The 12717-nt window shown below is 44.1% G+C and overlaps 1 protein-coding gene across 13 annotated transcripts in view; it reads left to right on the forward strand.

Annotated features, from left to right (window-relative positions):
- Positions 1-3763: 3763 nt before the first annotated feature.
- Positions 3764-12717, forward strand: part of LRRFIP1 (LRR binding FLII interacting protein 1) — a 997950-nt gene continuing 988996 nt past the window's right edge. For all 13 annotated transcript variants that reach the window (XR_003942957.1, XR_003942958.1, XM_030210921.1 and 10 more), the window contains exon 1: positions 3764-4074. Coding sequence is in view for 11 of the 13 variants with exons in the window: in XM_030210921.1 (XP_030066781.1) it covers positions 3982-4074 (93 nt within the window). In the remaining 2 variants the exon portion in view is untranslated. The remainder of the gene's footprint in view (positions 4075-12717) is intronic.

Below are 12717 nucleotides of genomic sequence, written 5' to 3' on the forward strand. Positions count from 1 at the left end.
TAGTCCACTTTTAGGAAATCAATAGAAGTTAAAACATAAAATAAAATGATAGCTTGTACTAACAATACATTTTTTGACTAGCTTATGAAAGCAATACCTTCTTTTCAGATCAGAAATGAGCAAAAGATAACAAATATCAAATATACACATGAAACATAAAAAGCATTCAAGTGGGTCATGGAGGACACATTGATCCAGTCTGGGTTTTGCTTCCATTGAAAGCAATGGAAGTAAAACCCAGACTGGCTAAATCTGTCCTCCTTTAGGGGAGGATGAAGAAAAGGGGCAGATACTGGGGGAGTTGAGGGAAGAGAGAGACAGGAAACTAGACTGGGGGGAGAGATGCTGGCCCAACAGAGAGAGGGGGAGAGAGGGTGCTAGACTACAGACGTGGAGTGGGGAGTCACGGGCACAGCAGGAAGGGAAGAGAGAGAAGCTGTCCATGGGGAGAGACAGGGACACAAAAGAAATGCTGGCTCTATAGTGAGCATTGGGACAGGGACACAGAGGGGAAATGCTGGACAGGATGGATAGCGTCATATAAGAAAGATGGATGGCGGACATAGAGAAAAAAATGAGAAACACTAGGACCAAAGCAATGTTCAGACAACAAAGGTGGAAAAAATTTATTTTTTTTCCTGATTTTATTAACTGTAATATGTCAGCTTTGGGAAATGTGTATCCCCATCTCCACTACCTTGGGAGCGATGGTTACAGAGCTAAGATACCCATTCCAGGAGGGGAGACTTTTGGGGCAGTCCTGGATTTCTGCCAACCTCATCAAGGTGTATTATGGGACCTGAAGCACTGATTTCAATGGATGCGATCATGGACTATAAATACTGCACTGCTTTGGGATGTAAGTTTAAAACCAGGCCCAACCAAAAACTCTCCCTCCTGACATGGGTAACTTGGCAATTGTGGTGTTATGGGGGAGGGGGGGACATTCAAAGTTATAGGAATCCCAGATCTTTGTTAAGTCTTATTTGGTGGGTTTCAAAACAATTTAGAGGATACTTCTGTCGCGTGCACGAGGACCTTGGCACTCTGTCAGGCTTCTTCCCTGGAAGCACTGGTTTCGTGAGTCCTTGGGCCACTACCGTGGAGCGGCAGTGGCAGGCAAGATCACCTACAAGGTAGAGACGAGACAAGACTGGACCGGAACTCCGGACTGGAGTTCTACACCGGAACACTCGGAACTGGAACGCACCGGACGGGTGCGCACTGGAGTGGGGCCCGCTGGACTGGACACACTGAAGTGGCCCCACTGGACAGGAACATACAGGAGTGAAACCCGCTGGACTGGAACACACTGGAGCGGAACCCGCGGAACTGGAACACCCTGGACCTAGGCTTCACCTACACTTGACTGCCTTCCCCCTCGGGTTGAGCCCTCAGGTTCTGGCAGCCGGTAGGACTTACAGGAACAGCAGGAATAAAGGTCCAGGGGTGCCCCCTGGCACCTAGGCGAAGGCAAGGCAGAGAAAGTCTGGGTTCCGGCAGCAGGCAGATTCAAAGCAATGGTCAGGACAAGGAACAAGACTACAGCTGGAGCCTCAGTGTCAAGGAGTACTACAGCTGGCTAGTCTAACACTAGGAACAAACACAGAGAACTAGCAGAGCAAAGCACAGGCAACAAGCCAGACGGGGCCTAAGCTAGCTAGTCAAACAAAGAAACTCACACAGAGCAACAAACACAGAAAGGCAGGGAACCTACAGAGCAATAAATACAGAAGGGCTGGAAACCCACAAGCGATAAACACATAAGGGCTGAAAACCCACAGAAGGGTAGGAGACCCACAGAGCAAATAACACAGAAGGGTAAGAAGCCCACAGAGCAATAAATACAGAAGGGCTGGAAACCCACAAAGCGATCAACACAGAAGGGCTGAAAACCCACAGAAGGGTAGGAGACCCACAGAACAAATAAATACAGAAGGGCTGGAAACCCACAAAGCGATAAACACAGAAGGGCTGAAAACCCACAGAAGGGTAGGAGACCCACAGAACAAATAACTACAGAAGGGTAAGAAGCCCACAGAGCAAAAGACAAGGAAAGCAAAACGGTGCTAACAGCACACTAACCTCGGGACCTAAGGCACTGCGGAGGGAATGGCAATGCAAAGGCCAGGACTGTAGTCTCCAAGTCACTAATAAAGCTCATCAACACCAGAGCCACAGCTGCAGCAATCACCTTGCAACCAAACAGAGGCTTGACACACAAAGCAGTCATCCCATAGGAAGGAACAGCGGGAGCCATCTTGGATACTGGCAAGGAGGAGGAAGCGGCAGCCATCTTGGAAGAGGCAAAGCCCACACAGGTGAGATTCAGTAGGGCAATCAGCACACAGAGCCAGAGAGAAACTAAGACAGAGACAGACACAGAGACAAGCAGAAGCCAGCACAGCCACTGACTCCCAGAAACAGGGTAAGTATGAGGGTGGTCACGGCCACAGACGTGACAACTTCCTCTGTAAACTTGAGGATACTTCCTCTGTAAACTTACTATACAATTTCAAATGTTCTTGGTTGAGTGTCATTTCCGGTATTCCAGGCTTGGAAAGCAGTCCCACGGATTGCGTGTTTTGGTTCTCCTGAGGAAGATGTTGACGAAATGCGGTCTCGCATAGAGAACCTGGATGTGTTAAGAGCATTTAAATTGACGTAGTGGTGGCATCCCCAGCAGCCTATCTCTAGCCTCTCGCCACAATCTTGAAGACATCTGGAAGAGACGTTAATGTGGGAGAGAAAGAAAGGGCTTTAACGATGGACTTGGCGTTAGTCAATTGATCTATCATTGGTTGTTAAAGCGCTCATAAGTAAACTCGGAAGGACTTTGACACACAAGTGGTTCATTACATGTTCATGTGCTGAGATTATATGGCACATTGTGTACTGATGTATTGAGACATATAGCTTGTAAAAATAGGGGGTTAAAACAAATAGTATATGGATGGATGCTTGGTGATTGTGAGCGAATGAGGGTCTAGTTGTGAAGGAATACTGGGGTTGCTTGGTGGTATAGGGTACATGTGTAGGTTGGGTATATCCTCTGAATATAATTAAATAAAAGTTTTATATAAAAAATGTGTACATGAGTGTGAGTACGAGTAGAGAGGTGTGGTAGCCGTGTTAGTCCACTGTTAAAGGTTATCAATAGAAATCAAACAAAATAAAACATGGAAAAGAAAATAAGATGATACCTTTTTTATTGGACATAATACATTTCTTGATTAGCTTTCCAAGGTTGCCCTTTTTCCGATCTGACGAAGAAGGGCAACCTTCGAAAGCTAATCAAGAAATGTATTAAGTTATGTCCAGTAAAAAAGGTATCATCTTATTTTCTTTTCCATGTTTTATTTTTTGATTTCTATTGAGTACGAGTAGAAATAATATTAATATTGTACTTTATTAAGGTAGATTTTTACCCCGAAGGTTAAAGCATGGGTTTCAAAATATGTCATCATTTTAATTTAAAAGTTCTTTCTTACATTTCTGGATTGTTTTAAAATTCTTTTTAGTATTCTCACCATAAAATCTTTGGATTCGGAACTCTTGTTTTTGAAGTCTGGGCAGTAAGGGCTATTTTTAGACAAAACTCTTTAAACCAAAACCAAGTTAACCCAGCCCGTCCCCCCACACACTTTTTCCCCCCATACTTCTTTGTTAATTTCGTCTCTTCCTTCCTGCCCTGTCAATCAGTCTTCCCGTCTCTTCTCACTCCGCGGCCTCATCAACCCTATCTCTTCCTTTTCCTGAGTCCCCAGTCTGCCCGTGACGCGCGGGGCTGGCCCTCGGCTGCAGCAGCCTGTACCTCCTTCCTAGCTGGTCGGGCGGTGCTTCAAACCCGTGGACAGAGGACTAATAGTGGGAAGTAGCTAAAAGACGGATCCGAGCGTTTTTTTGCTCACACACCCCTGACAGTGTGGGTTTGTGATTAGCGATCAGACGAACTTACGGACGGACAGGCAAACAACAGATATGGCCACCCCGGGCCCGGGCAGGAAACGACAGCCGCACAGCAGGGAAAGACTGACGGCCGAGGATGATGCTTTGAATCAGATCGCCCGGGAGGTGAGTCAGAGAGGCCATGGTTCCGGCCAGTGGAGGAGGGGATGGGTGTTGGATGCCGGGTTGGTATATCGTGGCCACTGTGTAGAACCATACAAAAGCCCCTAGCTGGCACCGTTATATATTGTAGCGCCCCCATCTTTGGAGCGGCAATGCCATGTGGGGGTGGAGTTCCACTTCCACCATGTCTGAGTAAGAGGAAAAAAAACAGGCGGCGTCTGTCGTGCTTTTTACGTACTGAGGATCATGATAATAGTCCAGTCCTCAACTGTCAAATTCCTTTATGGTAGGACTCGGAGGGTTTGTAAATAATACCTCTATTAGCCTTCTTGTATCCACCATTACAGAACAGTAGAGATACTCCCTTTTATATATTGCTACAAACTTTCTTTATACCTTCTTCTCAGGTACCACGCCTGCACTGCTATAATCCATCCCCTTGCTCTTCAAGCTACAAATCAACTTGAGTGTCAAGGGTATAAAGCAATGGTTCCCAAACTTGGCCTGGAGGCACCCCAGCCAGTCAGGTTTTTAGGATACCCACGATGAATATTCATGAAGAGATTTGCATGCGCAACCTCCACTGCATGCAAATCTATCTTATGAATATTCATTGTGGGTATCCTGAAAACCTGACTGGCTGGGGTGCTTCCAGGACCAGGTTTGGGAACCACTGGATAAAGTAATAGGGTCATTCCATGCCAAGTGGTCTAAAATTAAAAAAAAGTTCCCACCATCATGTTCTCCAATTTTGTTCAAGTTTTATCTGCTGCTCGAGTCAGGTGTTAAACGAAGTTTCCCAAAATTTGAGGTCTCTAACTGCAATAGTTGCAGATCTAGACCCCCTTTTCTGAAAGGTTGTCAGTCCATGAGCCCACGACATTTACCAAAATGCCATTTTTGGGGTCTAATAAAATCCAAACACATTTATAAGAATGGCTAAAAAATTCAAATCCTGTACAGTTTTTGATGCTAATTCCGATTAAATACATTTTAACATTATGGATACAAAATCCAGTCAAACAAGTTGACTCAAAGTGTGCATCAAAATTGGTCGCGACTCATCGGAACATATTTGGACCAATATTCTGACCGCAACAACTTCCATGCAAACAAAGATATGGACTTCAAATTTTGAACAAGCATTATGCTTGTGCTGGACATATACTGCCAGCTTTGCAACTAACCAGCATCTATAACCGCCCTGCAGGATCTCTTAAGTTGGCACTGTCAGCGCAAATGGTAAAATATACCAAAGTTCAAAGCCAATTATTAAAAAAGAGTCTGCCTGAATCAGCTTGTGAACAGTATCATCTGAAAGAGAAAATTGTGCTCTACAACACTGATATGTTTTTGTTTTGCAATGCCACCACTAAGTAGCCATTTACTCAGGTCAAAGTATGTTATATTTTGTGTGCGCGATGTATTGTGTTGGTCCATGATGGCTGAGCCATTATTTATTTATTTATTGCACTTGTATCCCACATTTTCCCACCTATTTGCAGGCTCATTGAAACCAGCATCCCCATCGCCATAGGGGCCACGCCCGATAGCCATGCAGTAACAGCCACGGGTGGGTATCTTTACTGCAGGATCCCAAGCCTGATTGTGGGTTTCTTTACTGTAGGATCCCAAGCCTGATTGTGGGTTTCTTTACTGCAGGTTCCCAAGCCTGCCTTCTTCAGTTACTTCACTGCAGGTTCCCAAGCCTGCCTTCTTCAGTTACTTCTTCATTCTGAAAGCATCATTGATCTGCAAGAGAACGGTTTCAGGGAAACTATATTGCCGACCAGATGATGTCACTGATGGAGCTGGAATAACAGCAATGATAAGTTGTTCTGGGATCTAGCAAGTATCGCGTCTTACCGGCCAATAAAATGAAGTAGCGGGACTATGAAGATGCATAAAGCTTATGAAAGCATCTTTCTGTTCAACTGACGTTTCACAAACGTTTCCAATTCACCATAACAGCGCACAATAAACAACTGGACAATCAACGAATAAAATACGAATGAATAAATAATTATATCAATACTTTTAAGCGACTATTAAGACTCAATTTCCTAGAAATGAAGAAAAATTAGCACATCAAGCATACTAAATATAACATACTTTGACCTGAGTAAATGGCTACTTAATGGTGGCATTGCAAAACAAAAACATATCAGTGTTGTAGAGCACAATTTTCTCTTTCAGATGATACTGTTCACAAGCTGATTCAGGCAGACTCTTTTTTAATAATTGGCTTTGAACTTTGGTATATTTTACCATTTGCGCTGACAGTGCCAACTTAAGAGATCCTGCAGGGCGGTTATAGATGCTGGTTAGTTGCAAATCTTGCAGTATTATGTCCAGCACAAGCATAATGCTTGTTCAAAATTTGAAGTCCGTATCTTTGTTTGCATGGAAGTTGTTGCGGTCAGAATATTGGTCCAAATATGTTCCGATGAGTCGTGACCAATTTTGATGCACACTTTGAGTCAACTTGTTTGACTGGATTTTGTATCCATAATGTTAAAATGTATTTAATCAGAATTAGCATCAAAAACTGTACAGGATTTGAATTTTTTAGCCATTCTTATAAATGTGTTTGGATTTTATTAGACCCCAAAAATGGCATTTTGGTAAATGTCGCGGGCTCATGGACTGCCAACCTTTCAGAAAAGGGGGTCTAGATCTGCAACTATTGCAGTTAGAGACCTCAAATTTTGGGAAACTTCGTTTAACACCTGACTCGTGCAACAGATAAAATTTGAACAAAATTGGAGACATGATGGTGGGAAGGTTTAGACCACTTGGCATGGAATGACCCAATACTCTTCTCCCATTCCTCCTCTTTTCTTGCACAGTTACAAACATCCCAGCGTCAGGGATAAAGGGAATCTTCACCTCTTCTTGCTCAGTTTTGTGCTCTTGGCGCTTTTTGTCAGTTCATCAGTTTAGTGACTTGATTCCCTGCCCCCCCCCCCCAAATACTACCCAATTCTTCTTGTATTGAATGGCTTAGTTATTTTTTTTATTTTTATATTCTCAATACACAATGCTAATACAAAGAAAATAGTGAAACATCATTCGCAGTTGACAAGCACACAAAGTTGCATTATCAGAGTTATCAGATACAAAAATTGTCTTTTGTGCCTTCCATTATTTTAGAAAACCATAAACACTCTGTATCGAGTTTTGTTTTACCCCTATCTTCCAATCACACTCAAACAACCCCACAAACCTTATGTATCTTGCCACAACATACATCCCCATGCACCCTCATACTCTGTACCCCCCTCCCCCTCCCTATCCCAACATATTTAAACAGGAGGCCCACAAATAAGCATATTGACGATTGATCAATTTGGGAGAACCACTATAATTCTGATTCTCATACTTGCCCACCTCCCTCATTTTTACCTTCCACACCTCCCCCAACAATTGTTCCGAGGAAATCCAGAAGTGCAATATAGTTTTCCGGACCAGCAATAAAGATACGTACAGGAATTGCCGTTGCGGATGTCTAAGCCCCCTGTTCCCCCAATAATGATTGTTCCCCCAGTAATAGAGTTGCATAGTCCCATTCCAGACTCCTGTGTAAAACAGCATTTAATATGAGAAATGCTTCATTCCAGATCACCAGAGCTGGACACTCCAAAAAGGAATGGAGGAGAGTTCCCCCTTCTCTGCCGCACTTACTACATCTGTCTTCGTTCCACAGCCCCATGATTGCCCCTTTCGCCTTAGAGATATATGCTCTATGTAAGATCTTATACAGTGAAACCTCAGTTTTTGTCGATAATTCGTCTGAAAACTATTGATGAAAACCGAGGCAACAAGCAATTTTTTTTCTTTTAAATGAATAAAAAAGACTAGTGTATAGAATAAATGAACATTTAACATGGCATTTACCTTTCTGAAGACTCTTCTTGGTGTATGGAAGATGGAGAGAGAGGAGTAGAGATTATTGCTTGGAAGGGGGATCCCCTCCATAAGACACTATCTGGGGGGGGTCACTTCCCTTCTTGTTCTTTTGCCACTAGGACCAGCTTCTGGGGGGGGCCACTTCCCCTCTTGTTCTTCTGCCACTAGGACCAGCTTCTGGGGGGTCACTTCCCTTCTTGTTCTTTTGCCACTAGGACCAGCTTCTGGGGGTCACTTTCCTTCTTGTTCTTTTGCCACTAGGACCAGCTTCTGGGGAGATCTCTGTTTTGTTATCGCATTCACACCTTTTGCTACTTTTTGCCTCCTTTATTGCTTCCTTTTTGCAATGATTGAACTTATCGTGGATGGTAACTTCCCGTACATGCGGGCGATTTCAGCAATCTTAATGCCACTCTCGTATTTTTTCAATGATTTCCTTCTTCAACTCAATCGTGTTCCTGTCCTTCTTTGAAGGACTGCTGCCCATAGAAACTTTTTTGGGTCCCATGATGAGAGCAGGGACTTTGATACAGGCACTCAACAGCTGTAGTAGTAGTGTGGCAAAACGACAAAATTTGGGTTCTAATACCAGCAGGGACTTTGATACAGGCACTCAACCAGCAGCAGCAGTATTGTGGCAAAACAATGAAATTTGTGTTCTTATGTACCTGCAGGGACTTTGATACAGGCACTCAACCAGCAGCAGCAGTATTGTGGCAAAAACAACGAAATTTGGGTCCTTATGTACCTGCAGGGACTTGATACAGGCACTCAACCAGCAGCAGCAGTATTGTGGCAAAATGACGAAATTTCGGTCCTAATACCTGCAGGGACTTTGATACAGGCACTCAATCAGTAGCAGCAGTATTGTGGCAAAATGACGAAATTTGGGTCCGAAAACAGCAGCAGTGTGATCCCACAACCGGAAACAACGCCTCAGAAGAACGACACGTGGAACGAAATCCGAGGCGATCGACAAAAAACTGAGACAAAATTTTCACGAAAAAAATTGACGATAACCAAAACCAATGAAACCGAGGTTTCACTGTATTGTGTCTCTTGTAAATCTACTGCTTTGACCATTCCATATAGTGTAGAGAAAAGTTTCCCCAAACTCCGGCCCCGTGTACCGAGTCCCAAGTTCCTCGTTCCAGCGACTCACCGATCTCTCCATACCCCCATAGGCCCATTCACTGTCAAGACCTTATACCAAGTGACAAGCTATTGGCCTTACTATGCATGTGGAGTAAGATTTTATCCAGCGGGCCCCATGTCCACCTATCTCCGTGTTGCCCCTTTATCGATGACCAGTAGTGTCGGACCTGCAAATACTGTAACAAATTGTTGTTTGGAATCTCCCATCTTTCCTTCATTTGGTCAAAGGTAAGGAAGATCGCCTGCTCTTCATCCAAAAATTGGCCAAATATCCTACACCACATGTCTTCTTTATGTAAATTTCCTCTTTGCAATTGCATTTTCCTTAACTGAGAGGAAGGGAACAACCGGCGGTCAGCCGCTGATGGCTAGCGTTTTGTCCCCTGAGCAGCAAGTGCGGGACCGCTGCGCATCAAACTGCCCACAGATGAAAGGGTTGGTGAGGTCCTTTGATTAGCGCCGGCGAAGGAGTGTCGATGCTCTTGCACCTGGAAAAACAACTCCATCGCTCCAGAATTATTTAACCACCATGTCCAAAGGAGTGGAGGAGTGTGTTAGAGGCATATGCTGAAACGGAGGACGTTTACAGCAGAACCCGAATCAGCGGAACCACTCCTAAACACCTCAAGAGAAATCATCTTGGAGTTTTTGGCTTCCGTGGAGGTTACATTGAATACCATCTGGAAGGCGCTTCGGGATCTAACGACTGTAGTAAATAACTTTGTTTCAGATATGATCTTATTGGAGAGTTGCATGGACAATTTGACTGAACCCTCTGAGAGTGAAAAAATTGATATGACAGATGAAGTTCTGTACAAGCAAGAAGTGGTTATGATCTTGAAAATTATAATGGACCAGAAACTTTGAATAATAAGGTGGATGTTTTTGTGGATGATTATGTCGAGATTATTGTTTTATCCCAGAGTTCCAGGTATGACTCCTAAAGTTTTCCTCAGAAATATTTCCTTAATTATTACTTCGAAAGGAGTGAAGCCTGTGAAAACTGGGATTGCTTTAATCAGTGGGATTTGAATTAGAGACTTGAGTATATGTATCGTTAAATAATTTCTGGTTTTTAAAAGAGAGAGAATGTAATTAGATGTATTATTTCTAACTAAAACCTGGACAATAAGTATGTTCTCAATGAAATGAATTGACTATACGCAGTATTTGGTCTTGAGGAAGCCAACCAGATGATCAATGTGGAATAATGTATTAGATGAGTAATATCTGGGGATAATCAGGTTAATACCATGTTTCTTTTTTCTGTTTACTGTTTAATTGATCTCCTTGTCTTATTTTACTCTCCCTATTTTTCTTCACTTTGTGGTCTAAGAAAGAGAAAGATTATATAATCCATATATCTAGTTGGGATTGTTTTCTTCTTATATTGTATTAATGTGCAATCATCTCTGTATTACTGTTTGCAAGTGACCCTTGTAAAAAGAAAAAAATCTCTCTATATAAAATGCACCTCCAACGTCTAATGAAGCCTCACTTTCCCAACGTTCTAAAAGTGAAGTGGCAGAGACCGCTTTTTCTCCTTGAGTGTCTGCCCCGCCCATGCGTCAAACGTGATGACGTCGAGGGCGGAGCACTGACACTCAACGAATTGCAACAGCGGTCAGTGCCCCCCCTATCCCGGCGCATCACCCAAGCCCCTCCCCTCCCAATCCGCAAGACACGCATACTCCTCCCCCTGCGCACAAAACACCTCAACCCCCCCCCCCCCCCGGCGCATCACCACAGCCCCTCACCAACGGCACATCACAAAGCGCCTCCCTCCCCCGGCCACATCACCCGCCTCGCCACCCGCAACCGAAAATACTAACTCTGTCCGGCTGCTGCTGCTTATCCTCTTCAGCAGCAGCAGCCGGTACATAAAGAAAAAACAAAAAAAAAGATCTTAAAACTAAAACGTACCTCCGAAGACAGCAATCTCACATTGGCTGACGTCTCTGCATCCGCTCCTCCTCTCCTCTTACTTCACTGCCCCTGGAGAAGATCCCGGAGGAGCGCAGCCACGTCAGAGGGGAGAGGAGGAACGGCAGCCGGCATCCCCGATCTTCATACTGCCCCGGGAAAACGCAAAACACAAGAGAAAGGCGAGAAGTAGTTCAGAAAAAAAAACTAACGCTTTACTTCTCTCTCAACGCTAGAACGTTGGAGGTACATTTTATATAGAGACATAGTTATAACAGCCAGTTGCCATTTCCTTTCAGTATTTGTCTGCAGAAATCATTCGGAGGGAGAGGGGAAACTTGCTCCCCCCCCAGCACGACCACAGGCATGCAACAACAAGCAGCATAAAGTAATGAGACAAGGGCTGTATCTGTTTTCTTCGCTGACCTCTGTGAAGCAGCACAGAAGAGGGAGAGGGGCAGATATACAGAACAGTGAAGCGCTCAGCTGCTAGCTTTCTGCTCTCGAGTCCCGGACTTGGGCTGCCGGTGTTATTATCCCTGGCCTGATCCAAGCAAACTTTTTTTTTACAATCATGCACGTAAAGCACAAGCACAGTTAATATCACTGCTGTTCCAGTTCTTTAAAAACATTTGCACACACGTGCATTACCCAAACCTATCGGAAATACAGACTGAATTTCAGTGTAAGTACAACGAAAGGAAGCGGAGCTATTTCTCCTAGGGTTTAACATCCCCTATCCACTAAGTAGCAGATCGAAAGTTGGGATCCTAGAGGAGTTGTGCCCCAGGCACTCTTCCTTCCCTTCCCCAAGTTATGCTCTCAGCCTTTTACTGAGGGGAAACAATTGGTCGTTTTGCTCTGTTCCAAAAACGTTTTCCTTCCTGAAACTTAAGTACAGCTCCCTGCTCTTCCCAGTCATCTCTGTTTTCTTATCCTGACCTTAGTTTGTTCTTCATATCAGCCCAGATGCTGAGCTTTGATAACTTTCAGGGACTCTATAATTTCTGCACTACAGAGCCTGGTGATGGGGGAAGAAAGGCAAGTTTAATTTAGGATTATGAGAGAGTCCATGCTCTAATGTTCAGATCTCCCCTGTGAAAACCATATGAAGAGAATGTGTGACATTTTAATAACAATGGTAATATTTTGTTTTATCTGAGGTGGACAGTTTTACACAGAGATGATGCTGCATACTTCAAGTACCTGGAATACAAGAAGCCATGGGGCATTACAAACCAGTTCCTGTTGAGGAAATCCTTTATCCTCTTACCCTGACTGCAGCAAAGGAATGGGGAAGAAGAGGAGGGGGGGGGGGGGGGGGTTCAGATAACAGACAATGGCCCATCCAGTCTGCCCATCTTCAGTAACCACTAACTCTTCATTTCAAGACGGATCCCACATGCCTATCCCACGCTTCTTAAATTCTGACACACACCCACACTCGCAACTTCACTTTCTCTCTCTCTCTGTCTCTGTCTCTCACACACACACTCTCTCTCAAACATACACACTCCGGGGAAAACCTTGCTAGCGCCCGTTTCATTTGTGTCTGAAACGGGCCTTTTCTACTAGTTATAAATAAATGATTAAAAAAAAAAAAAAAAAAGAGAACACCGAATACCCCATACCCGCCGGGAATACCGCATTACCCATCAG

This window comes from Microcaecilia unicolor, chromosome 7 (assembly GCF_901765095.1).
Source record: "Microcaecilia unicolor chromosome 7, aMicUni1.1, whole genome shotgun sequence".
NCBI lineage: Eukaryota > Metazoa > Chordata > Amphibia > Gymnophiona > Siphonopidae > Microcaecilia > Microcaecilia unicolor.